This window comes from Cervus canadensis, chromosome 7, assembly GCF_019320065.1.
Source record: "Cervus canadensis isolate Bull #8, Minnesota chromosome 7, ASM1932006v1, whole genome shotgun sequence".
NCBI lineage: Eukaryota > Metazoa > Chordata > Mammalia > Artiodactyla > Cervidae > Cervus > Cervus canadensis.
Genome location: NC_057392.1, coordinates 8188533 through 8214857, shown reverse-complemented (window position 1 = coordinate 8214857; position 26325 = coordinate 8188533). Strand labels below are relative to the sequence as shown.

Below are 26325 nucleotides of genomic sequence, written 5' to 3'. Positions count from 1 at the left end.
TGTTTTTGTGATAAAGACAAGATACTAAAAATAAATTGCTGAGTTTAAAAATATTTGCATCTCTTGGTTTTTGACAATTTTTGAGAAATAAAAATAAATTAGCCCACTATATAAAAAGTACTCAATAAATGTCAGTTAATACTTTAAAAACAAAAACAAAAAATGTTTGTTATCATTCAATCAATCAACTATTGGCAAAAGGCAGATATTTGGAAAAAGTGAAAGTGTCAGTCTCTCAGTTGTGTCCAGCTCTTTGCAACCCTGTGGACTGTAGCTCCATGGGCTCCTCTGTCCATGGAATTCTCCAGGTGAGAAGATTGGAGAGGGTACCCATTCCTGGGTCAGTTGAATATAAAACAAAAAAGAATTCAAGTAGAATGAACTTGAAAAGTTCATTCAGTTATACTAGCTGTAAATAGAAACAGCCAAGGCTGTTGTGTGCAAAAGAATAACTATAAAGAATGACTCTAACCTGGGTATGGTAACAACAAACAAAAAGAGACCCAGCACATTCTGAAGAAAACTGCTGAAATACCAATCATTATCTAATAGTCAAACTGTGATCATTCAAGACCAACTCATTAGAACTAAGTCTGACATGTACACCCGTGGCAGATTTGTGTCAATGTATGGCAAAGCCACTACAATATTGTAAAGTAATTAGCCGTCAATTTTATTTTTACTTTATTACCTTTTTTTTTTTTTGCCACTCTGCAGAGCATGTGGGATACTAATAATGATAATAATAATTATTTTTATTATTTTGGCCATGGGGCATGCAGGATCTTAGTTCCTTGACCAGGAATCAAATGAATACACTCCCCCTTCCCCCCCACCCCCGCCCAGTAGTGGAAGCTCAGATTATTAACCACTGGACTGCTGGGGAAATCTCTTTACTTTATTACCTTTTAATAGATATACTTAGTTTTTATAGTTTTATGTAACACTTCTGAAGTGAGTGACATGTTTTCTAAATATTTTCCACAGATTTATATCTATGGAAGCCTTATATCTAAGATACTGATAATATTTCAGTAAGGAAAAGTGTTACTGGAGTTGCTGTTTCTTCAAAACAGGGACTGAATGAAGTAAAATGCCTTAGGAGTGAAGCAGAACATTAAGTTGGATTTTAGCTACATGTGCAGTTCTTTAATTCACTAAGTAAACATTCTTTTTTTTTTCCATTTATTTTTATTAGTTGGAGGCTAATTACTTTACAATATTGTAGTGGTTTTTGCCATATACTGACATGAATCAGCCATGGATTTACATGTGTTCCCCATCCCGATCCCCCCTCCCACCTCCCTCCCCACCTCATCCCTCTGGGTCTTCCCAGTGCACCAGGCCCGAGCACTTGTCTCATGCATCCAACCTGGGCTGGTGATCTGTTTCACCCTTGATAGTATACTTGTTTCAATGCTATTCTCTCTGAACATCCCACCCTCGCCTTCTCCCACAGAGTCCAAAAGTCTTTTCTGTACATCTGTGTCTCTTTTTCCGTTTTGCATATAGGGTTATCGTTACCATCTTTCTAAATTCAATATATATGTGTTAGTATGCTGTAGTTCTTTATCTTTCTGGCTTACTTCACTCTGTATAATGGGCTCCAGTTTCATCCATCTCATTAGAACTGATTCAAATGAATTCTTTTTAACGGCTGAGTAATATTCCATGGTGTATATGTACCACAGCTTCCTTATCCATTCGTCTGCTAATGGGCATCTAGGTTGCTTCCATGTCCTGGCTATTATAAACAGTGCTGCGATGAACATTGGGGTGCACGTGTCTCTTCAGATCTGGTTTCCTCAGTGTGTATGCCCAGAAGTGGGATTGCTGGGTCATATGGCAGTTCTATTTCCAGTTTTTTAAGAAATCTCCACACTGTTTTCCATAGCGGCTGTACTAGTTTGCATTCCCACCAACAGTGTAAGAGGGTTCCCTTTTCTCACACCCTCTCCAGCATTTATTGCTTGTAGACTTTTGGATAGCAGCCATCCTGACTGGCGTGTAATGGTACCTCATTGTGGTTTTGATTTGCATTTCTCTGATAATGAGTGATGTTGAGCATCTTTCCATATGTTTGTTAGCCATCTGTATGTCTTCTTTGGAGAAATGTCTGTTTAGTTCTTTGTTTGGCCCATTTTTTGATTGGGTCATTTATTTTTCTGGAATTGAGCTGCAGGAGTTGCTTGTATATTTTTGAGATTAATCCTTTGTCTGTTGCTTCGTTTGCTATTATTTTCTCCCAATCTGAGGCTGTCTTTTCACCTTACTTATAGTTTCCTTTGTAGTGCAAAAGCTTTTAAGTTTCATTAGGTCCCATTTGTTTATTTTTGCTTTTATTTCCAATATTCTGGGAGGTGGGTCATAGAGGATCCTGCTGTGATTTATGTCGGAGAGTGTTTTGCCTATGTTCTCCTCTAGGAGTTTTATAGTTTCTATTCTTAACACTTAGATCTTTAATCCATTTTGAGTTTATTTTTGTGTATGGTGTTAGAAAGTGTTCTAGTTTTATTCTTCTACAAGTGGTTGACCAGTTTTCCCAGCACCACTTGTTAAAGAGATTGTCTTTTTTCCATTGTATATCCTTGCCTCCTTTGTCGAAGATAAGGTGTCCATAGGTGCGTGGATTTATCTCTGGGCTTTCTATTCTGTTCCATTGATCAATAACAATTTTAAAAAGCTCTGCCATCCTTCCTATATCTCTTTCCTCCCTACTTAGATGTCAGTTAATTATAAGGCCATAATAAATTAGGAATATCTTGCTGATATTAACAAACATTAGATCTATTTTCTCATTTGGCCCTAAGAAACACTCTGTCTCATGATTCCCTGTGTATTTCAGAATGTTAAAGTGGATAGAGAAATCCAATACAAAAGTAAAAAGAGAAACTGAAGCTAAAGGACTTGTAGAGAAGTGTACAGAAGAGCTTGGTGGCTTTACACTGAGTGGTTTGCCAAAGGAGGTGGTGTGCACTCAATCATGTCCAACTCTTTGTGACCCCACGCCTGTAGCCCTCCAGGTTCCTCTGTCCATGGCATTTTCCAGGCAAGAATACTGGAGTGGGTTGCCATTTCCTCCTCTAGGGGATCTTCCCGACCCAGGGATAAAACTGGTGTCTCTTGCATCTCCTGCATAAGCAGGTGGATTCTTCTCCAATGAGCCACTTGGGAAGTCCACACTGGATGGTTTGAATAATACATAATAATTAGGACAGACAGTGTAAAACTAGATTTCTTTCCTCTGCTTATTAAAAGTTTAAACAACAGGAAGAAAATATTTTGTGCTATTTCAACTGTCAGTAGTAAATAAATGTTTAGAGAGAATAAAAATACAGAATGAAATATACAACAATAATATAAGTTGGAGAATATAATAATTATAAAACAATTTTTCCAATGTCATAGAATAAGCTAGAAAGTACAAAGTAACATTACATTTTGAGAAGTCAAGAGTGCATATTTTAATTTTTAAGGTAACCACTTAAAGAACAAAAATCAGCTTTCTGATCCATATATTCCCTATGGAGAAAGAAAACGAAGAACTACATGCTGATACTGATCACAATGATTTAAAACTAAAATTAACTGCTTAGATCTTTCAGTTCAGTCGCTCAGTCATGTCCAACTCTTTGCGACCCCATGGACTGCAGCACGCCAGGCCTCCCTGTCCATCACCAACTCCCAGAGCCTGTTCAAACTCATGTCTATTGAGTCGGTGAACCATCCAACCAACTCATCCTCTGTCGTCCCCTTCTCGTCCTGCCTTCAGTCTTTCCCAACATCAGGGTCTTTTTCAATGAGTCAGTTCTTCACATCAGGTGGCCAAACTACTGGAGCTCAGCTTCAGCACCAGTCCTTCCAATGAATATTCAGGACTGATTTCCTTTAGGCCCCTTGTAGTCCAAGGGACTAGTTGGATCTTCTTGCAGTCCAAGAGACTCTCAAAGAGTCTTCTCCAACACCACAGTTCAAAAACATCAATTCTTCAGGGCGTAGCTTTCTTTATAGCCCAACTCTCACATCCATACATGACTACTGAAAAAAACCATAGTTTTGACTATACTGACCTTTGTTGGCAAAGTAATGTCTCTGCTTTTTAATATGCTGTCTAGGTTGGTCATAGCTTTTCTTCCAAGGAGCAAGTGTCCTTTAATTCCATGGCTGCAGTCACCCTCTACAGTGATTTTGGAGCCCAAGAAAATAAAGTCTGTCACTGTTTCCATTGTTTCCCCATCTATTTGCCATGAAGTGATGGGACCGGGTGCCATGATCTTCATTTTTTGAATGCTGAGTTTTAAACCAACTTTTTCACTCTCCTCTTTCACTTTCATCAAGAGGCTCTTTAGTTCCTCTTCACCTTCTGCCATAAGGGTGGTGTCATCTGCATATCTGAGGTTATTGATATTTCTCCTGGCAATCTGGATTCCAGCTTCTGCTTCATCCAGTCCAGCATTTCACGTGATGTACTCTGCATTGATCTTTAGAGGACTGAAAAGTTTATCAAACTATATCCACAGAAGCTAACACATGTTGTCTAAGTACAGAAAAAGGAAAACTGCACTGCAGAACATAGAAATGTTGTCTTTTAGTTTCTGCATTTCCCAGCAATCTCTCAATAACAATCTTTCAAAGTATTACTATGAAACACCTGTTAATTTCCTTGATCTCTGTGCCACATACACACAAAATCAATGTTTCCTTTCTCTCAACTGTGAAATATGCAGCACTAAACCATTCTAAAACTGTAAACAAGTGCATGCCAAAAAAAAAAAATGCGCCTCAAACTGTGAAGTAATTGTTTTCCAGGAGCACTTCCATCTTCCCCAAGAAAGCACAAATTAACTAGTACAGAATAGAATATATGACCAATATGTGATAGAATTGTACAAAAATTCAGGCAACACTGAGGGGCAGCAATTCCTTGGGAACTGCCCTTGAGGTTTTGCCAATTTCTGTCATCGTTCTATAAAAAGTACCCTTCATGTACTTAAGAAACAAGCAAACAACTAATTTCAATTGATCAAATTAGCATAGATACGCTTCCCCAGGGCTTCCCAGGTGGCCCAGCGGTAAAAAATCCAACCCCCAATGCAGAAGACGCCAAGAAACACGTGGGTTCGATCCCTGGTCGAGAAGATGCCCTGGAGTAGGCAATGGCAACCCGCTCCAGTATTCTTGCCTAGAAAATTCCACAGCCAGAGGAGCCTGCTACAGTCCAGGCTACAGTCCATGGGATGGCAAAGAGTCAGACACTACTGAGCACACACACACCCTTCCACAAAACCAAGTTTCACGCCCCCACCCTAATTCTGTCTGTTTCCCATGGCCGACTGGGACATGAGACTTCCTCTGTACACATTTAACAGCTATATAACAAAACTCTGAAACCTGAAGTTAAAAGTTACATGGTCTATAATTCATTTAGGACAGATGAAATTCTTGACAGAAAATATGTGACAATCCATTCAAATCACCCCTTACCAATGAATACTCAAGCAGTTTTCTTTGAATTGCCTAAAACCCTGGTAAATTCATAAGCCTCACATTTAAATAATTTGGCTTGTGATTATTTATAGATCAACCTCTTTAAGGAGAAAAAATAGGTATCTTCCTTAAAAAAAAGAAACCCACACAGATCTCTCTGCCTTCAACTCCTTCTATCAGTACCAGCTGATGGCTGCTTCTCACATCAGTAAGTTGATGAGTTAAAGCAACGGTCCCCGCTTTTTTGGCACTAGCGACTGATTCTGTGGAAGACAATATTTCTACGGATGGGGGAGGGGGGTTGGGATGATGCAAGTGTATTATATTTACTGTGCACTTCATTATTATTACATCAGTGCCCTCTTACCAGGTATTAGATCCAAGAGACTGGGGACCCCTGAGCTAAAGAGCTTCTTATTTCTACATGTCCTATATCTGAGATGAAGGTCAAAATCAAATGCATATAGCAGTATGTCCAAAACCCCCCTCCCCACAGAGAGTTCACAATATACTATTGATGAGGAACGCTACCTAACAAAGCAAACCTAAAAATGTAAATGCTAGATCTTATTGACTGATGAATAACAGAAACAGACTTGGCCAAAGAATGATAGTGTCTTCTCTGGAGCTATGAACACCACCAACAGGTCCAGCACTGCTGGCCCCAAGCTGGCAGCCTAAATGAGGGCAGAACACCAACTGCCTGCAGCTTCATACCAGAAATTCTTAGTATCTCCTGCTGATTCTCTCTGATCCCTGAAATTTAACTTATCACATCCTTCCAATGCTGCTAGCATAAACTGAGGGGACATCTAGACCCTGCCTAAGGAGTACTGTCCCTTTAGGCAGCCTAAACACCTTGTATGCAACAGGTACGTATAATGCTCTGCCAACAAAAAACATTTATAATGATATACTGTTTCTAAGTATCTGTAATGTCTTATACAACTAAATATTGATTTTCCCTACAAAAGATTTCTTTCTTTCAAGAAACACCCAAGTTTAAAAAGAGGTTTTTTAAATTTAGGAAATTAATATTAGATATTCAATGTTATAACATTGATATTTCAAGAAAAATAAAAGTAAAAAAATTATAATCAATAATTCAAATATCTATTGAGCATCTACAACTAATAATAAAGCAGACATTTTCTCAGCCCTAGACAAAACAGACAAAAATATCAGCCCTCATGGAGCTTGCATTCTAACACAGAGATGTACAAACAAGACAAAGTGTATAGTATATCAGCATGTTAGATGGTGCTAAGAGTTATGGACAAAACAAAGCAGTGAAGGCAAGATGATATCTGGGGGACAGGACTGCCAACTGTAAGTGAAGTCGTCAAAAAAGGAATCCCTGAGAGATAGTGATGTGACACTTGAGTAAGCAGAGAGAAAACAAACCATGCAGCTAAAAAAAGCACGCATGGTAGAGGGAACAAGGAAGAACAAAATATACAAAGCCCCTGAGGCGAGAATGTTCAAGGAAAATGTTCAAAGAAAATCAAGAATGTCAGTGTGACTGGAATAGAATATGCAAGAGGTACAGTAGGTGAAGTCAGAAGGTAACACGGGGACAATCATGTAAGATCATGGTTAAGAGTTTTGGATTTTTCCCTTTAAGAAAAAGAAAAAGCAAAGTCAGAGTGTTCTGTGCTATAATGTTGAGAGCACACTAAAAAAGGCAAGGCTTGGAGTAGGGAAACCAAGAAAGAAACAGGAAAGAAATGAAAGTGACTTGGACCAGAGCAGAGATTAAAAGACAAAAGTTTGGGGAGGAAATCCAGGTATGGTTTTGGACATGTTAAAAAGTTCTAGATGCCTAATTAGACATCCAATAGAGATATCAAGTAGGATGCAGGATGTGAGTCTGGAATTAAGGGAAGAAGCCTGTGCCACAGATTTAAAAGTACTATGAATAAAAAAAATTTTTAAAAATAAAAGTACTATGAATTAGACTAAGCATCACCAAGGAAGTTAGAATTTATAGGAAAAAGAAAGGTCTAAAGGATCAGTCTGAGGAATATGTGAAAATCAGCAAAGGGATTGAACAATAACTAGTGGGGTTAAACGAAACCAGAAGAGAAGATATTCTGGAAATAGCAAAGAAAGAATTTCAAGATAATGACAATAATCGGTAAAGGAAGATAACGATCACTGAATTAAGCAACATGGAAGTCACCTGTAACATTGACAAGGTGTTTTAAGACTACCATGTAAGAAAATGCTTAACTCAGTACCTGTAAAGCTTCATGCTCCTTTTGAAGTTCTTTTATTTTATTCTGTTGCTGGCAAAAGCTACTTACAGATTCATCCTCCATTTCACCAATTTTGGACTTCACACTCTCCAAAGTTTGTTCCAAGTCATTAGCTCGTTGTTCCTGATCTGCTGCTGAAGTTGTTGTTGCTGAAGTTCATTTCTAGTAACAGAGATGCAATTCCTTCTTCTAGTAATAGAAACAAATCATATCAACCAACATATCCATCTAACAACATAATGACTTTGTAAAATTTTTTTGCATTCTTAAAATTTCTATATCACAAACCAACAGAGGAAACATAGGGTATCATTATATATGGAAGCTATTACCAAAAGATTTACCTACTAAAAATATTTTTTACTATTTAGTCAATGGAAAATTAAATTTCAAGATTCTTTTCAAGCGAGTTATTTTTAAAATGCATATTGTTTGTTCACGTACAATTCAAAACAGATTTTTTCCATTCTCTTACTTAAGCTGTTTATTAGTTTCTATGAGCTCCTGGATCATGTTCTGTTGACGTGATGTTTCCTCCATCATTGTTTTTAAATTCTCCCTCATTGTTTGTGATGACTGTTTGTCAAAAATGATGAGATCTACATTTTTTGAAATGTAATACACATAGTAAAAATGACGATAAGAAAAAAATTAAGATTGAAAAATTTTAACAAAAAAAGAAGCTTTTTATCTTAAGGAGCAAGAATGTAATTTGATTACCTTTCATATCTGTTCTTTTGACTAGAGATAAAGGCTTTAAGCCATGCATCATCAACAGCACACTTATGCTTTCCCATTCTGCTTCTTCCCGCTACAGTCACAAGGAGACAGAAAAGGATCAACGTTAAGATATACGGTGAAGAAAGGCTCTCCTATAAATAATTTCCTTTGTTTTCAGAACAGACTTTTTCTCCAAAAGCTTTAATATGCATTTTTATACACACATAATGATTAAAATTAAAACTGATTTGTTTCTAACAAAATTAGACTAAAAAGGATGCAAATAAGCATGGATAGTTACATTATATTTGGAATTACATAATTCCAGAGCATACATATAGGTCTTAATGAACAAATTAAAAGCCTTATAATTTCAGTGAATTAAACAGACCTTAAGTTTCTTACTTAACTGAACTTTTTATTTAAGGTTTTTTATTTAACTGTCACCTTAACAATGACCAGGGTCACAACAAAATCAAACATATCTGACTGGAGGAGCCAATAACTTAGGTAGTTCCTTGTATAATGGACAAGGTCTAACAATGAAAAGGAGTCTGTCCATCTAGGTAACTGATTCTAGTAGAAATATTCTCAAAGACACTCTTTAAGTTTTGTATCCCTGATTCTAAATATGTATTTACCCCATGAAACTGAGAAGGGAACTCTATCCAGATTAAAAAAGATAAAACCTAACAATAAATAAAAACTTGACAATGGGGAAGAAAAGAACACAAAATACAGTAGGAACAAAAACAGATATTTTTTAAATGACATTTAAATCCATGATATTAACATCAACAACAGGTTCTTAAGTACAATGATCAATTTTGAAATCAAGTGTGTGAGATACTTTGCAGTCTTTTTAAAAGACCTTAAATTTGAGTAAATTTGAGTAAATTTTCAATTTATTTAAATGCTTGAAAAGTGTCTAATATATTTTATTAGTGAGTAGCATGCAAATATTATAATAATGTTAATATTAATAATTTGGAGAATTTTCCCCCTCCCTCTCTCCTAGAAAATTTTTAAAAGTTCAAATACTCTTCACATCCAATGGAGAAGGAAATGGCAACCCACGCCACTAACCTTGCCTGGAGAATTCCAGGGACAGAGGAGCCTGGCAGGCTACTTTGCAGTCCATGGGGTTGCAAAGAGTCAGGCATGACTGAGCAATTATCACACTCACATCCAAATTCCCCTCAGACATTAAAAAATCTACCAAAACAGATAACAAGGATACACTGTATAGCCAGAGAATTATAACCATTATCTTGTAATAACTTTTAATGGAGTAAAATCTGTAAAACTACTGATTCACTATGTTACACACCTGAAGTTAATACTGTAAATCAACTATACTTCAATTTTAAAAAACCTATGAAGACAAAAAAACAAATTGGTCTGATGACTCTTTGATAGGATTATGGCTCACAGTACCAAACAAATCTTTCTTTTTGACTGCTGACTTTCTTCTGTTTCTTTATCCTTTGCCTAACTCTCCCCGCCCTGACAATTTTTTTTTCCCTATGTCTTCTAGTCACAAAGATTAAAGAAACAGAACTAAAACTGTTGCTAGTATCTGTTTTGGGAGCCAAAAGCTCTGTGTGGGTATATATGTGGAAACCTACTATGACTCATTTAAAAAAAAAAAAAAAAGCTCTACAAAAAAGTCACACATTTTGAATGACCAAATTATACAGTGTTCCCTGATAACTTTAAAAAAAATTTTTTTTTTAATGTGGGCCATTTTTAAGTCTTTATTGAATTTGTTACAATATTGCTTCTGTTTTATGCTTTGGTTTTTTACCCAAGAGGCATGTAGGATCTAAGCTCCACCATCAGGGATTGAACCCACACCCTATGCACTGTGAGGTAATCTCAAACACTGGACTGCAATGGAAGTCCTGATAACTCTTTTAAGAGAAAGAAAAACATCAGTTCAGTTCAGTCACTCAGTCATGTCCGACTCTTTGTGACCCCATGGACTGCGGCACGACAGGCATCCCTGTTCATAGCAAATTACCAGAGTTTACCCAAACTCATGTCCATTGAGTCGGTGATGCCATCCAACCATCTCATCATCTGTCGTCCTCTTCTCCTCCTGCCCTCAATAGTTCCAAGCATCAGGGTCTTTCCCAGTGACTCAGTTCTTCATATCAGGGGGCCAAAGTATCAGAGTTTCAGGCTCAGCATCAGTCCTTCCAATGAATATTCAGGACTGATTTCCTTTAGGATGGACTCGTTTGACCTCCTAGGAGTTCAAGGAACTCTCAAGAATCTTGTCCAACACCACAGTTCAAAGCATCAATTCTTCAGCACTCAGCTTTCTTTATATTCCAACTATCATATCTATACATGACTACTGGAAAAACCATAGTGTTGACTAGACAGACCTCTGTTGGCAAAGTAATGTCTCTGCTTTTTAATATGCTGTCTAGGTTGGTCATAACTTTCCTTCCAAGGAGAAAGCATCTTTTAATTTCATGGCTGCAATCACCATATGCAGTGATTGTGGAGCCCCCCAAAAATAAAGCCTGCCACTGTTTCCCCATCTATTTGCCATAAAGTGATGGGACCAGATGCCATGATCTTAGTTTTCTGAATGTTGAGCTTTAAGCCGACTTTTCCACTCTCCTCTTTCACTTTCATCAAGAGGCTTTTTAGCTCCTCTTTGCTTTCTGCCATACGGGTAGTGTCATCTGCATATCTGAGGTTATTGATATTTCTCCCGGCAATCTTGATTCCAGTTTGTGCTTCATCCAGCCCAGCATTTCACATGATGTACTCTGCATATAAGTTAAATAAGCAGAATGACAATATACAGCCTTGACGTACTCCTTTCCCTATTTGAAACCAGTCTATTGTTCCATGTCCAGTTCTAACTGTTGCTTCCTGACCTGCATACAGATTTCTCAAGAGGCAGGTCAGTGGTCTGGTATTCCCATCTATTTCAGAACTTTCCACAGTTTGTTGTGATCCACACAGTCAAAGGCTTACATATAGTCAATAAAGTAAAAGTAGACATTTTTCTAGAACTCTCTTGCTTTTTTGATGATCCAACGGATGTTGGCAATTTGATCTCTGGTTCCTCTGCCTTTCCTAAATCCAGCTCAAACATTACAAAGTTCATGGTACACGTACTGTTGAAGCCTGGCTTGGAGAATTTGAGTATTACTTTGCTAGCTAGCGTGTGAGATGAGTGCAACTGTGTGGTAGTCTGAACATTCTTTGGCATTGCCTTTCTTTGGGATTGGAATGAAAAATGACCATTTCCAGTCCTGTGGCCACTGCTGAGTTTCCCAATTTGCTGGCATATTGAGTGTAGCACTTTCACAGCATCATCTTGTAGGACTTGAAATAGCTCAACTGGAATTTCATCACCTCCACTAGCTTTGTTTGTAGTGATGCTTCCTAAGGCCCCCTTGACTTCACATTCCAGGATGTCTGGCTCTAGGTGAGTGATCACACCATCATGATTATCTGGGTCGTGAAGACCTTTTTTGCATTGTTCTTCTGTGGATTCTTGCCACCTCTTCTTAATATCTTCTGCTTCTGTTAAACCCACACCATTTCTGTCCTTTATTGAGCCCATCTTTGCATGAAATGTTTCCTTGGTATCTCTAATTTCCTTGAAGCGATCTCTAGTCTTTCCCATTTCGTTGTTTTCCTCTATTTCTTTGCACTGATCACTGATGAAGGCTTTCTTATCTCTCCTTGCTATTCTTCAGAACTCTGCATTCAAATGGGTGTATCTTTCCTTTTCTCCTTTGCCTTTCACTTCTCTTCTTTTCATAGCCTTCACAGTAAGGCCTCCTTTGACAACCATTATGCCTTTTTGCGTTTCTTTTTCTTAGGGAGGGTCTTGATCACTGCCTCCTGTACAATGTCATGAACCTCTGTCTATAGTTCTTCAGGCACTCTCTCTATCAGACCTAATCCCTTGAGCCTACTTGTCACTTCTACTGTATAATCATAAGGGATATGATTTAGGTCATACCTGAATGGTCTAGTGGTTTTCCCTGCTCTCTTCAATTTAAGTCTGAATTTGGCAATAAGGAATTCACGATCTGAGCCACAGTCAGCTCCTGGTTTTGTTTTGGCTGACTGTATAGAGCTTCTCCATCTTCGGCTGCAAAGAATATAATCAATCTGATTTCGGTATTGACCATCTGGTGATGTCCATGTGTAGAGTCTTCTCCTGTGTTGTTGGAAGAGGGTGTTTCCTATGACTAGTGCGTTCTCTTGGCAAAACTCTGTTAGCCTTTGCCCTGCTTCATTCTGTATGCCAAGGCCAAACTTGCCCGTTACTCCAGGTATTTCTTGAGTTCCTACTTTTGCATTCCAGTCCGCTATAATGAAAAGGACAAATTTGGGTGTTAGTTCTAGAAGGTCTTGTAGGTCTTCGTAGAACCATTCAACTTCAGCTTCTTTAGCATTACTGATTGGGGCATAGACTTGGATTACTGTGATACTAAATGGTTTGCCTTGGAAACGAACAGAGATCATTCTGTCATTTTTGAGATTGTATCCAAGTACTGCATTTGGGGCTCTTTTGTTGACTATGATGGCTACTCCATTTCTTCTAAGAGATTCTTGCCCACAGTAGTAGATATAATGGTCATCTGAGTTAAATTATGTTTGAAGAAAAACATAACTGGTTTGCAAATTCCAAAATAGTTCAGAATGGCATTTTCCAAGTATAAACTGAAGAAGACCAATCTAATGAAATATTCATCAAATTAGCATTACGTAAGTAGGAGAAACTGTATAATAAAGCCTCCTTTTGGAGAATGATATGTTGTGAGGTCTTAGAATAAGGATACCATTTAATAGTTTTGTCCCATCATTTCCCAAAATGATTTTACTCAAGTAGCCTTTTAAAGTAAGATTTTTCACATTTGTCAACGTGGCATTCTTTGACACATACTTTGATAAACACTGGTTTCAAATATTTCAAGTTTACCTGTTTTTCAGTCATGAGTCTTATCTGATGATTTGCTGGACTCCTTGGCTTTAGGGGCTGCTGTAGATACAATTTCTTTTGTAGAGTCAAAAGAAGTTGAGATTGGCAATAAAAAATTGAATTACCTAATTTAAAAAAAAGTGCAATAGGTGTTAAAAAAAATTATATTTAAAAGAACCTACTACTCTTGGGCAATTTAAGCATTTCCATGCCAAAACTTCTGTGACTTCTAAGAAAACTAATTTTTAGAATTTTATAATGTTCTCCTCTAAAATGAAACAATATGGGATTTTACACACATATACACAAAGAAAACTATTTGTTTTAACTAGGTAATGTGAAAAGCAAGTGATGCTAATAAACATTTTTTGGAAACTGCTTTCCAAAAAGCTGAAAGAATTGTCTGAATTCATTAGTTTAACAATTAACTCACTAGCCTAACTCAAAGGGTAAATTAAATGCCACATTCTTGGGTGGTCTTTATTTCTAAGTAGATCAAAGGCTAGCAACACAATGTATTCTATTTGACTGGCACACACACAAGTGTGTGTGCCATCATATGCTCTTGTTGTCTAAGACTCTGCCATTCTATATTTCCTTGAATTCTTATGGTATCTAACTCTGCCTTTGCAGAGGCACAATCATACACACATATTCATTAGCATCATGGAATCTCACAACATGAGAGAACCTTGGAAAGTGTTTAATCCAACAACTCTAGCTGTCCAGAGCTGGCAGGAAAGTGCTGGGAGAATTGTACCAACATATCAGATGATATAACCATGTGAGACCCAGAGAAGTAAAATGATCCTCCCTGCTGCTAGTTCAGTTTTTCTTGCAAATCACCCTTCTGTCCTACTTCTGCTTCAGAGACTGAAATCCACCAATGCTAGTTACCAATAATTCATTTTCAGCTAAATCTAGGAACATGTTGCAAATTCTCCAATTCTGCCATTTTTGCTGCTGACATCATAGAGTACTCTCTCCCCTTTAAACTCTGGTCTCTAATGCACTATGTTCATCTCTCTCACTTTTATTTAAATAAAGATACTTTTTAAAACTATCAGCCAACTTCAGTGGCTAACACCTTTCAACTAGTTTTTAAACTTTTCATTAGAGAAATTTTTAAAAATACATACAAGTAGAGACAGAGTAAAATGAACCCATGTATATTCATTAACCCAAGATCAATAATAACCAACATTCTTCCATATTTATTTCATTTCTATTACCCACTTTTATTTCAGTACTCACCTCCAATAAATATAGACTCATTTTAAACATAACTTCAATACCACTGTCACACCCAATTATATTAATTCCTTACTATCACTTATTATATAGTCCATGTTCAATTTTCCCCCAAATGTCTTAAAAATATCTTCTTTTTTTCCCCCCAAATCAGAATCCAAACCAGGTTCACATATAGCATTCCTAAATGCATATGTGGGGAATTAGAAAGCCACTGCATGTACCCAGAGAAAGGTGCAGGCTAAAAAATACCTCAAGTTTATAGGTCAGGCTGATCCTCAACACAAAAACAGCCACAATTTAAAACAAAGAAAAACAAAACCCAGCAAACCATGGCAAAGAAAGAGAATCTTATTTCCATAGATATTACTAGATTCAAATCTCCAGTTTTCAATAAAAAGTAAAGCAAAGAATCTGGAAAGCATGACTTATTCAAAGGAAAAAAAAAAATCAAAAGAAACTGTCCCTGAAAACAAAACAAAACCTGATGGCAGATCTACTACACAAAGCGTTTAAAACAACCACCTTAAAAAATTCAAAGAACTAAAGGAAGATGTGGAGAAAAAATAAGAAAAAATATATGATCAAAAGAGAAATATCAGTAAAGAGAAAACAAAACAAAAAAATCAAAAATATTCTGGAGTTGAAAAGTATGATAACTGAAATAAAAAATTTACTAGGGGCATTCAATGCATATTTGAGCACGCAAAAGAGTGAATCCCATTAAGTGTGAAGGTAAGAGAATGGAAATTATCAACTCTAATAGGAAAAAAAAAAAAGACTGAATAAAAGTGAACCTTACCTAAAGGACCTGTGAGACACCACCAGTTGTGTCAACACACGAATTGTGGGAGTCCCAGAAGGAGAAAAGAGAGGGTGGCTGGGAGATTATGAAATGATGGCTGAAAACTTCCTAAATTTGTTGAAAGACACAAACTCCTAGAAACATAAACTCAGAGACCTACACCAAGAAGTACTACAATCAAGCTTTTGAAAGAACAAAGAATCGTGAAAGCAGCAAGGGAGAAGTGACACATCACACACAAGGAATCATCAGCAAGCTTACCAGCAGGTTTCTTGACAGGAACTTTGGAGACCATAAGGTACTGAGAGGATATATTTCTTTCTGAAAGAAAGAAACTGTCAATCAAGAATCCTATGTTTGACAAAACTATCCTTCAACAGTGAGAACAAAAGAAAGGTATTTCCAGAGAAGCAAAAGTTTAAGGAGTTCCCTACCGCTAGACCTGCCCTGCGAGTAAAGCTAAAGGGAGTCCCCCTGGCTGAGGTGAAAGGACACAGACTAAAGCAAAGCCACAGGAAAGACCAAGTGTCTCAGTAAAGGTGCATGGCACGGGAAACACACGGGTGACTATAAGAGCTGCTACTATCATAACAAAGATGTGTAGCTCCACTTTTTGCTTTCTACATAACTTAAGAAACAGATCGTTTCTTACAAAACAATCATTAGTCTAAAGCTAATATTATTATAACTTTGGTTTGTAATGTCACACATTTTCTACCTAATTTAAGAGACTAACTCATTTACTAGAATTCTTAATTTGTTTTCAGGCACACATGTATAAAGATGTAACTGTGCAACATCAACAGCTGAAAGAGGTGGGAATAGAGCTGTAAAGCAGCAGGTTATTTAATTAAAGCTGTGATCAATTCAAATTAGTGTTATAATTTTATAATGGTAAATGTAATCCTCATGTTAACCACAGAGAAAACAGTGATAGAATATATAGAAAAAGAAAACATTCTGCTATAAAAAAAAAAAATCAACTAAACACAAGAAGACAGTAATACAGGAAATGAGGGGGGGAAGACATAAGATGTTACCAAAAAATAGCAAAATTACAGATAGTAATCCCCTACCTGTCAGTAATCACTATAAATGTAAAAGGGTCAAACTCTTGACAGACTGGTAGAATGAATTTAAGAAAATATGATCCAACTATGTGCTTAAAACAAGACCCATTTTAGAGCCAGAGACACAGAGAGATTGACAATGAAAGAATGGTAAAAGGTATTTCATGAAAATAATTTTTAAAAAAAAGAAAAAGAAAGTGTAGCTATATTAGTACTAGACAAAATAGACTTTAAATCAAAAAAGGCCACTAGAGACAAAAAAGGACATTACATATTAATAAAAGATTCAATACAGCTAGAATACATAACAATTATAAACTCTTATGCACTTAATAACAGACCACTAAAACATGGGAAGTAAAAACTGACAAAATTGAAGGAAGAAATAGTTCTACAATATAGTTGGAGATTTTAACACCCCATTCTCAAGACTACTAATCAGACAGAAGAAAAGTAATGAAACAGACAATGTGACAGACTAAAACAACCAGATCTAGTAGATTTATAAAGAACACTCTGGGGAATTCCCTGGTAATCCAGTGGTTTAGGACCCCATGCTTCCACTGCAGGGAGCATGGGATTGATCCTTGGTCAGGGAACTAAGATCCCACAAGCTGATCAAAAAGAAAAAAAAGAAAAGAAAAGAACACTGCTCAACAACAACAGAATACAGTCTTCCAAGGGCACATGGGACATTATCAGGAAAGACTATATGTTAAACCACAAATTAAGTCTCCACAAAGAGGTGACCTTAGAAATCAAAAATTAAAACAAAAATTCATAAGTTTATGGAAAGTAGACAACACATTTGTAAATAATCAATGGATGAAAGAAGAAATCACAAGAGAAATTAGAAAACTCTTAAGATATTCATGAAAACAAAACACAATATTTCAAAACTTATGGGACACAGGGAAAGCAATCCTAAGGGGGAAATTTGAGTTATAAAAATTTACATTAAAAACATGAAAGATCTCAAATTAACAACCTAAGTTTGCAACTTAAGGAACAAGAAAAAGAACAAACTAAACCCAAAGCTAGCAAAAGAAAAAAATAAAGATTAATTAGAGCAGAAACAAGGAAATATAGACTAGGAAAGCAATAGAGAAAGTCAATGAAAGACATCTGAAAAGATCAACAAAAATGACAAATTTTACCTGATAAACAGGAAAAAAAAGAGAAGACTCAAATTACTCAAATCAGAAATGAAAGTGGGAATATTACTACCAATTATACAGAAAGAAGTATTAAACAATATTATAAACAATTGCATGCCAACAAATTAGATAACCAACATGAAATGGACAAATTCCTATAAACACAAAACCTACCAAGACTGAATCACAGAGAAATAGAAAATCGCAATACATCTGTAACTAGTAATAAGACTGAGTCAGTAATCAAAAAACTCTCCCTGAAAGAAAAGCCATGGACCAAGTGGCTTCACTGAGAAATTCTATCAAAACATCTAAAGAACTACTAACAATCCTTCTCAAACTATTCCAAAAAATTAGACAAAGGAATACTTTCTAACTCATTCTTGGAGGATAGCATCACCTTAATATTAAAAAGTCAGACAATACAAGAAAAATAGTAACATCCCTTACAAGCACTGATGTAAAATACTAGTAAACCAAAGGCTTCCCAGGTGGCTTAGTGGTAAAGAATCTGAGTGCCAATGCAGGAGGCACAGGAGACGAGGATTGAACCGTGGGTTGGGAAGACTCCCTGGAGGAGGAAATGGCAACCCACTGCAAGTATTCTTGCCTGGAAAAATCCCATGGACAGAGGAGCCTGGAGGGCTATAGTCCATGAGTTCGCAAGGGTTGGACATGACTTAAGAAACTGAGCATGCACACACTAGTAAACCAAATTCAGCAGCATATACACCATATTCAAGTGGGATTTATACCTGGAATGGAGGAATTAGTTCAACATATGAAAAGAAATCAGTGTATTACATATTACACTACATTAATGGAATGAAGAAAAAAACATACAATTGATGCAGAAAAAGCATTTTACAAAATCCAACTTCTTGTGATAAACACTCAACAACTAGGAATAGAAGGAAACTAACTCAACAAAAGATCCCTTGGAGGAGGAAATGGCAACCCACTCCAGTATTCTTGCCTGGAGAATCCCATGGACAGAGGAGCCTAGGGTCTTAAAGTGTAGGACATGATTGAGGCAAACCAGCACACACACAACTCAGCAAAAGCCATATATGAAAAAGCTACAGCGAACATCATATTCAATGAGAAAAGACTACAAGCTTTCCCTCTAAGATGAGGAACAAGGCAAGGATGTCACATTCACCACTTTTATTCCATATAGAAATGGAAGTTCTCACGAAGCATTTAAGCAAGAAAGAGAAATAAAAGGTATTCAAATTGGAAAAGAAGTCAAATTATCTGTATTTGCACATGATATGATTTTATATGCCAAAAACCTTAAAGAATACACACACACACACACATTAGAATAAATGAACTCAGCAAAGCAGAATATGAAAATCAGCATATAAAAACCATCTGCATTTCTATACACTAACAACGAATAACCTAAAATGGAAAATAAAAGAACTCCATTTACAATAGCATCAAAGAATAAAAATAGGAGTAAACTTAACCAAGGAGGTGAAAGTCTTGTACAATGAAGACTACAAAACATTGCTCAAAGAAATTAAAAAGACATAAGTAAATGGGATCGCATCCAATATTCATGGATTATAAGACTTAATATTAAGACATCAATACTAACCGAAGCAATCTACAGACTCAGTGTAATCCCCATCAAAATCCCAATGACATTTTTTTCAGAAAGAGAAAACCCATCCTAAAATACATACGGAATCTCAAGGGACCTTTGAATAGCTTGAATGTAATCACCCGAATGTAATCTTGAAAAAGAAGATTGAAGCTGGAGGAGTAACAGCTTCCTGATTTAAAACTCCTTTGCAAAGCTACATAAATCCAAACAGAGTGGTGTTCGCATAGACCAACTGCATAGAATAAAGAGCCCAGATATAATCCCCCACATTTATTGTCAAATGTGAGCGCTGAGGATGCTTTTGAACTTTGGTGTTGGAGAAGACTCTTGAGAGTCCCTTGGACTGCAAGGAGATCCAAACAGTCAATCCTAAAGGAAATCAACCCTGAATATTCATTGGAAGGACTGATGCTGAAGCTGAAACTCCAATACTTTGGCCACCTGGAAAAGACTCACTGGAAAAGACCCTGATGCTGGGAAAGATTGAAGGCAGGAGGAGAAGGGGACGACAGAGGACAAGATGGTTGGATGGCATCACTGACTTGATGGACATGAATCTGAGTAAACTCTGGGATTTGGTGATGGACAGGGAAGCCTGACGTGCTACAGTCCATGGGGTCGCTAAGAGTTGGATACGACTGAGCGACTGAACTGACTGTCAAACGGTTTTCAATAAGAGTGCCAAAAAGCCTTCAAAAGGATATAGTCTGTCTCTTCCTCTGCTGTGAAAACTGTAAAAAGAATGAAGTTGTACCCTTCTTAAGACCACACAAAAATTAACTCAAATGGGTCAAAGACCTAAATTTAAGAGCTTAAACTGTAAAAATTTAAAAGAAAACACAGGGTAAAAGCTTCACAATCCTGAATTTGGCAATGATTTCTTAGATATGACATCAAAGGCATAGGCAACAAAAAGTAAAAACAGACAAACGGGACTATACAAAAATTTAACATTTTTTTTTGTGCATCAAAAGATACTGTCAACAGAGTAAAAAGGCAATCCATGGAAAGGGAGAAAATATTCACAAATCATTTATGTGATAAGGAATTAATATCCGGAATATATGGGGCTTCCATGGTGGCTCAGTGGTAAAGAATTTCCCTGCCGATTCAGGAGACACAAGGGACACAGGTTTGATCCCTGAGTCGGGAAGATCCCCTGGAGAAGGAAATGGCAACCTACTACAGTATTCTTTCCTAGGAAATCCCATGGACAGAGGAGCCTGGTGGGCTATAGTCCATGGGGTTGCAAGAGTCAGACACAATTAGCAACTAAATAACAATAAACAATCCAGAATATACAGAGAATTCCAGAAACTTAACAAAAAAAAAAAAATCTGATTAAAAAATGGGCAAGGAACCTGAACAGACATTTCTCTAAAGAAAATATAAAAAAGGCTATAAACACATGAAAATATTTCAACATTACCCATTAGGTAAATGCAAACTAAAACTACAATGAGATACCGCCTCATACCCATTACGATGGCTAAAAGAAACAGAAATAACAGTTACTCGTGAGGATGTAGAGAAACTGAAACCCTTGTGCACTGTCAGGAATATAAAATGGTATAGCTGCTATGAAAAATAGCATGGTGGTTCTTCAAAAAATTTAATGTAGAAATGCCATTATGATTCAGCAATTCGACAAAAGAACTGAAAGCAGGGTCTTAAAAAGATATTTGAACATCCATGTTCACAGCAGCATTATCCACAAAATATAGCTAAAAGGTGGAAGCAACCCAAGTTCCATCAGCAGATGAATAGATGAGTAAAATATGCTATAAACCATACAGTGGAATATTATTCAGCCTTAAGTAGTAGTGTAGTGTATGCAGCTCAGTGGTGTTCAACTCTTTGTGACCCCATGGACTGCAGCCCACCAGGCTCCTCTGTCCATGGAATTCTCCAGACAAGAATACTGAAGTAAGCAGCCATTTCCTTCTCCAGGGTGTCTTCCTGACCAGGGATCAAACCTGGGTCTCCTGCACTGCAGGTGGATTCTTTACCATCTGAGTCGTGAGGGAAGCCCATTCAGCCTTAAACAGGAAGGAAATGTTTACCTAAGTTACAACACAGATGAACCTTAAGTATATCAGCTAGTCACAAACAAATGCTGTATGATCCCACTTATACACAAAGTAGAATGGTGATTGCCAGGGGAATGGTGAGTTATTTAACGGGTATAGAATTTCAGTTTTACAAATGAAGAGTTCTGTGTGTGTTTCCAGAGACAGAGCTAGGATAGTTATATCTACCTGTCTACAGAAAAGATTAAAACCATGATTGACTCAGGATCCCAAGAATACAGATTATGATCTTGAAATGCTATTTCCTTCTGGATAAAAAAAAGTTTCTTGAAGATATTATTTCAGATTTGGGACAGAATTGACTCAAGATATCAGACAAGGGAGTTATTAAAGATTAGTAGAGCTGGACTTCCCTGATGGTCCAGTGGTTAAGATTCTGTTTCCAATGCTGGGGGCACAGGTTCAATCCCTGGTAGGAAGTAGCTAAAGAAAAAAAAAAGAAAAGACTAGTAGGGTCATATCAAAAGGATAGGCTTGAGTAGGCTCCTCCCACTCAAAGATGAGAGCACATTAGCCTTGATAATTAAAATAACTGCAATGAACTGAAACCCATAAAATGTTTCAATTTATGACTTCATATTGATATTAGGCTTTTTAAAAGAATTATCTTCAGAAAATAAGGAACCAATTCATTTTCTCAAAAATTGGTAAATAAATGCAACAAACTGTTTATGCTGCCTTTCCTAAAGAGATTTTACTGCTATTCAACTGAGGGGCTAATATTCTAACTAACAAGTAAAAGAAATGATAGGATATCACTATTTTGCAGCCTTCAATGAACATATACAGGCATCAAGCATCAACAGGTACTGGAAACACAAAGAGAAACGAGACATTCTGCACCTCCTATGATCCTGCCAAACACCACCTAGAAAATTGCCAAAGGAATTGAATCTGAGTCTAATCCAGTCTTTGATCCAGCTACAAATGTGTAGCAATTACCCAGGGCAGAGGAACATAATCAACTGTACATGAGTATGCAAATTGCAAAATCCAGACTGTAGGATATATAGGTCAAATGAGCCAAGTTCTTCAGATAAATTATAAGGAAAAGAAAGGAATAGGGGAAAAACCTACAGATTAAGAGTTTTTTTTTTTTTAATATAATGAGCAAGAGATACACTATAATGCTGAAGAATACAGATTTAGGAAAAAACTTTTTTTTTTTTAACACAAGGAGGAAATTAGTGTAAAAGTCATAAGAATGCTACTACTGGGATTACAGAAGTAGTTGTAATTGGGATAGACCAGTCTTAGCATGGCTAGCATGGTTCTCTACCCTGACCTAGGTGGTATCATCACTTAATTCGTTAAGGTATACATTCAGTATGTGTGTTCATTTCTGTTTGATTTCATAATAAAAGTTCACTATTTAAAAAAAAAAAAAACTATTAAATAACAATAAAACCAAAAGTAAAGGAAATACTAACCAAAAGAAGGCTGGTATAGCCAGAATAGTGGGGTTTTAAACCATGGCTTCTGCCACACAACCAGGAAGCCAGTAATCTCTGTGCCTCAATTTCCTTATCATAAAATGAGGATAATAAAAGTATTTAGCTCATAGGTTCTTGGGAAGATTAGGAAAGTTAAAATAGAAAGGACTAATTGAACAGTGCCTGGCACACAGCAGGATAGAGCAGATGATTAGAACTGGTGACCAGCTATCTGTGTTATCTTAAATACTTAGCCTCTCTGGGCTTCAGTTTCCTTTATGGAGCTTCAAATACCTGATAGGATTATGAGGAGGTCAAAAGGAAATATATGTACAGTTCAGTTCAGTCACTTGGTTGTGTCCGACTCTTTGCGACCCCATGAATCGCAGCACGCCAGGCCTCCCTGTCCATCACCAACTCCCAAAGTTTACTCAAACTCATGTCCATCGAGTCGGTGATGCCATCCAGCCATCTCATCCTCTGGCGTCCCCTTCTCCTCCTGCCCCCAATCCCTCCCAGAAACAGGGTCTTTTCCAAAGAGTCAACTCTTCGCATGAGGTGGCCAAAGTATTAGAGTTTCAGCTTCAGCATCAGTCCTTACAATGAACACCCAGGATGGATCTCCTTTAGGATGGACTGGTTGGATCTCCTTGCAGCCCAAGGGACTCTGAAGAGTCTTCTCCAACACCACAGTTCAAAAGCATCAAGTTTTCAGTGCTCAGCTTCCCTCACAGTCCAACTCTCACTTCCATACATGACCACTGGAGAAACCATAGCCTTGACCAGACGGACCTTTGTTGGCAAAGTAACGTCTCTGCTTTTTAATATGCTATCTAGATTGGAAGGAAAGTTATGACCAAGGAGAAAGCGTCTTTTAATTTCATGGCTGCAATCACCATCTGCAGTGATTTTGCAGCCCAAAAAAATAAAGTCTGACATTGTTTCCACTGTCTCCCCATCTATTTCCCATGAAGTGATGGGACCAGATGCCATGATCTTAGTTTTCTGAATGTTGAGCTTTAAGCCAACTTTTTCACTCTCCTCTTTCACTTTCATCAAGAGGCTTTTTAGTTCCTCTTCCCTTTCTGCCATAAGGGTGGTGTCATCTGCATATCTGAGGTTATTGATATTTCTCCCAGCAATCTTGATTCCAGCTTGTCTTCTTCCAGCCCAGCGTTTGTCATGATATAAGTTAAATAAGCAGGGTGACGATATACAACCTTTACAGACTCCTTTCCTGATTTGGAACCATTCTGTTGTTCCATGTCCAGTTCTAACTGTTGCTTCCTGACCTACATACAGGTTTCTCAAGAGGCAGGTCAGGTGGTCTGGTATTCCCATCTCTTTCAGAATTTTCCAGTTTATTGGTATCCTTACAGTCGGAGGCTTTGGCATAGTCAATAAAGCAGAAATAGATGTTTTTCTGGAACTCTCTTGCTTTTTCGATTATCCAGAGGATGTTGGCAATTTGATCTCTGGTTCCTCTGCCTTTTCTAAAGCCAGCTTGAACATCTGGAAGTTCACGGTTCACGTATTGCTGAAGCCTGGCTTGGAGAATTTTGAGCATTACTTTACTAGCATGTGAGATGACTGCAATTGTGCGGTAGTTTGAACATTCTTTGGGATTGCCCTTCTTAGAGATTGGAATGAAAACGGACCTTTTCCAGTCCTGTGGCCACTGCTGAGTTTTCCAAATTTGCTGGCATATTTAGTGCAGCACTTTCACAGCATCATCTTTCAGGATTTGAAATAGCTCAACTGGAATTCCATCACGTCCACTAGCTTTGTTCATAGTGATGCTTTCTAAGGCCCATCTGACTTCACATTCCGGGATATCTGGCTCTAGGTGAGTGATCACACCATTGTGATTATCTGGGTCATGAAGATCTTTTTTGTACAGTTCTTCTGTGTATTCTTGCCACCTCTTCTAAATATCTTCTGCTTCGGTTAGGGATGGGCCGTGCAGAAGCGCACCGGCTGCGACGCACGGCGCAGAAGCGTGGCCGTGAGGAGCTACCCCTCGCCCAAGGTCAGGGGTGGCGACTGAGAGCGCCAGGCTGCGACAGCGCAGGAGCGGCGCAGAGAAGCTTCCCCACATTGGAGGTCAGGGGCAGTGGCCAAGAGGAACTTCCCCACGTCCGAGGTCAGGGGCGCCAGCCGAGAGGAGCTTCCCCATGTCCGAGGTCAGGGGCGGCGGTCGAGAGGAGCTTCCCCACGTCTGAGGTCAGGGGCTCCGGCCGGGAGGAGCTTCCCCATGTCCGAGGTCAGGGGCGGCGGCGGAGAGGAGCTTCCCCACGCCGGAGGTCAGGGGCGGCTGCCGAGAGGAGCTTCCCTACGTCCGAGGTCAGGGGCTCCAGCCAAGAGGAGCTTCCCCATGTCTGAGGTCAGGGGCGGAGGCCGAGAGGAGCAACCCCACCTCCAAGGAGCAAAGAGAGGCTGCTGCGTGGGGGCAGAAGGGCCGAGAGGAGCTACTCCACGTTCAAGGTCAGGAGGGGCAGCCGTGAGAAGATACCCCTCGTCCAAGGTAAGGAAGAGCAGCTGCGATTTGCTGAAGCAGCCATGAAGGGATACCCCACACCCAAGGTAGAGAAACCCAAGTAAGACGGTAGGTGCTGCAAGAGGGCATCAGAGGGCAGACACACTAAAACCACAGTCACAGAAAACTAGCCAATCTGATCACAGGCCCACAGTCTTGTCTAACTCAGTGAAACTAAGCCATGCCGTGTGGGGCCACCCAAGATGGTCAGGTCATGGTGGAGAGGTCTGACAGAATGTGAGCCACTGGAGAAGGGAAGCGACTATATGTACAGTATTCCATAATTAGTAGATTCTTTCCATGGTCTCTCAATTCCCAGAGAGAGTTATCTACCACATCAGACATACCTCAGTCATACCACATTCCTCTTGCACTTTTCACCTCGTCATTCAAGTTGATCTCAATGAAATGATCACTCAGTGAGTCTCACATATGAAACTGGATCTTCATCTAGGTTTCAAAAAGAGATCCAAATCTTAAAATGCTCATCTCCTAGTAAGAAAGGCCTTGTGTTATTCCCAGAGCAGGCATCTATGGTACTGGTGGTAACCACTAAACAAAAGCTGGAATCACAGAATTAACTGCTAATGGATGTTGATGGTCACCACCAAGTGCCTTCACTGGTGTCTTCTTTCCACTTACCTTTCCTCTCCCAGCTGTGCTAAAACATTTAGCTGGGTGTCCAACTCTATCACTGTCTAGCATCAATTCTGATTCTGGCTTCAAAAGGCAGAATAATTCTTATTGTCAGGAGTACTCTCAGACAGACAGAAACCACTGAATATAAAAAGCAAAGGCAGGAAGAACAACTCACAATTTCACCTGTGACCAAGCCCTCCTTTTCAGGGGCCCATGCTGTGAAATTAATGTGCCAATAGTTTGCAGCAGTCTTCTCCCCACTACAAACTGTATCAAGACAAAGGTCTGGAACTTTGCATCA

At 38.2% G+C, this 26325-nt stretch overlaps 3 protein-coding genes and 1 pseudogene across 7 annotated transcripts in view; 1 reads left to right on the top strand and 3 right to left on the bottom strand.

The window, feature by feature from the left end:
- LOC122445091 overlaps positions 1-7808 on the bottom strand; it is a 62321-nt pseudogene extending 54513 nt beyond the window's left edge.
- Positions 1-26325, top strand: part of FAIM (Fas apoptotic inhibitory molecule) — a 173781-nt gene that overhangs the window by 117997 nt on the left and 29459 nt on the right. The gene's annotated exons all lie outside the window — the stretch shown is intronic.
- Positions 1-26325, bottom strand: part of CEP70 (centrosomal protein 70) — a 242652-nt gene that overhangs the window by 215223 nt on the left and 1104 nt on the right. The window lies entirely within an intron of this gene.
- The window catches only part of LOC122445275 (collagen alpha-1(III) chain-like), a 28845-nt gene continuing 15948 nt past the window's right edge, over positions 13429-26325 (bottom strand). The window contains exons 2-4 of one of the 3 annotated variants that reach the window (XR_006270496.1): positions 25733-25835; positions 15746-15805; positions 13488-13553 (exon numbers count right to left, since the gene is read on the bottom strand). Coding sequence is in view for 1 of the 3 variants with exons in the window: in XM_043474284.1 (XP_043330219.1) it covers positions 13550-13553 (4 nt within the window). In the remaining 2 variants the exon portion in view is untranslated. Of the gene's footprint in view, positions 13554-15745; positions 15806-25732; positions 25836-26325 lie in introns of all 3 variants that reach the window. The other 2 variants (XR_006270497.1, XM_043474284.1) reach the window with 2 other exon arrangements.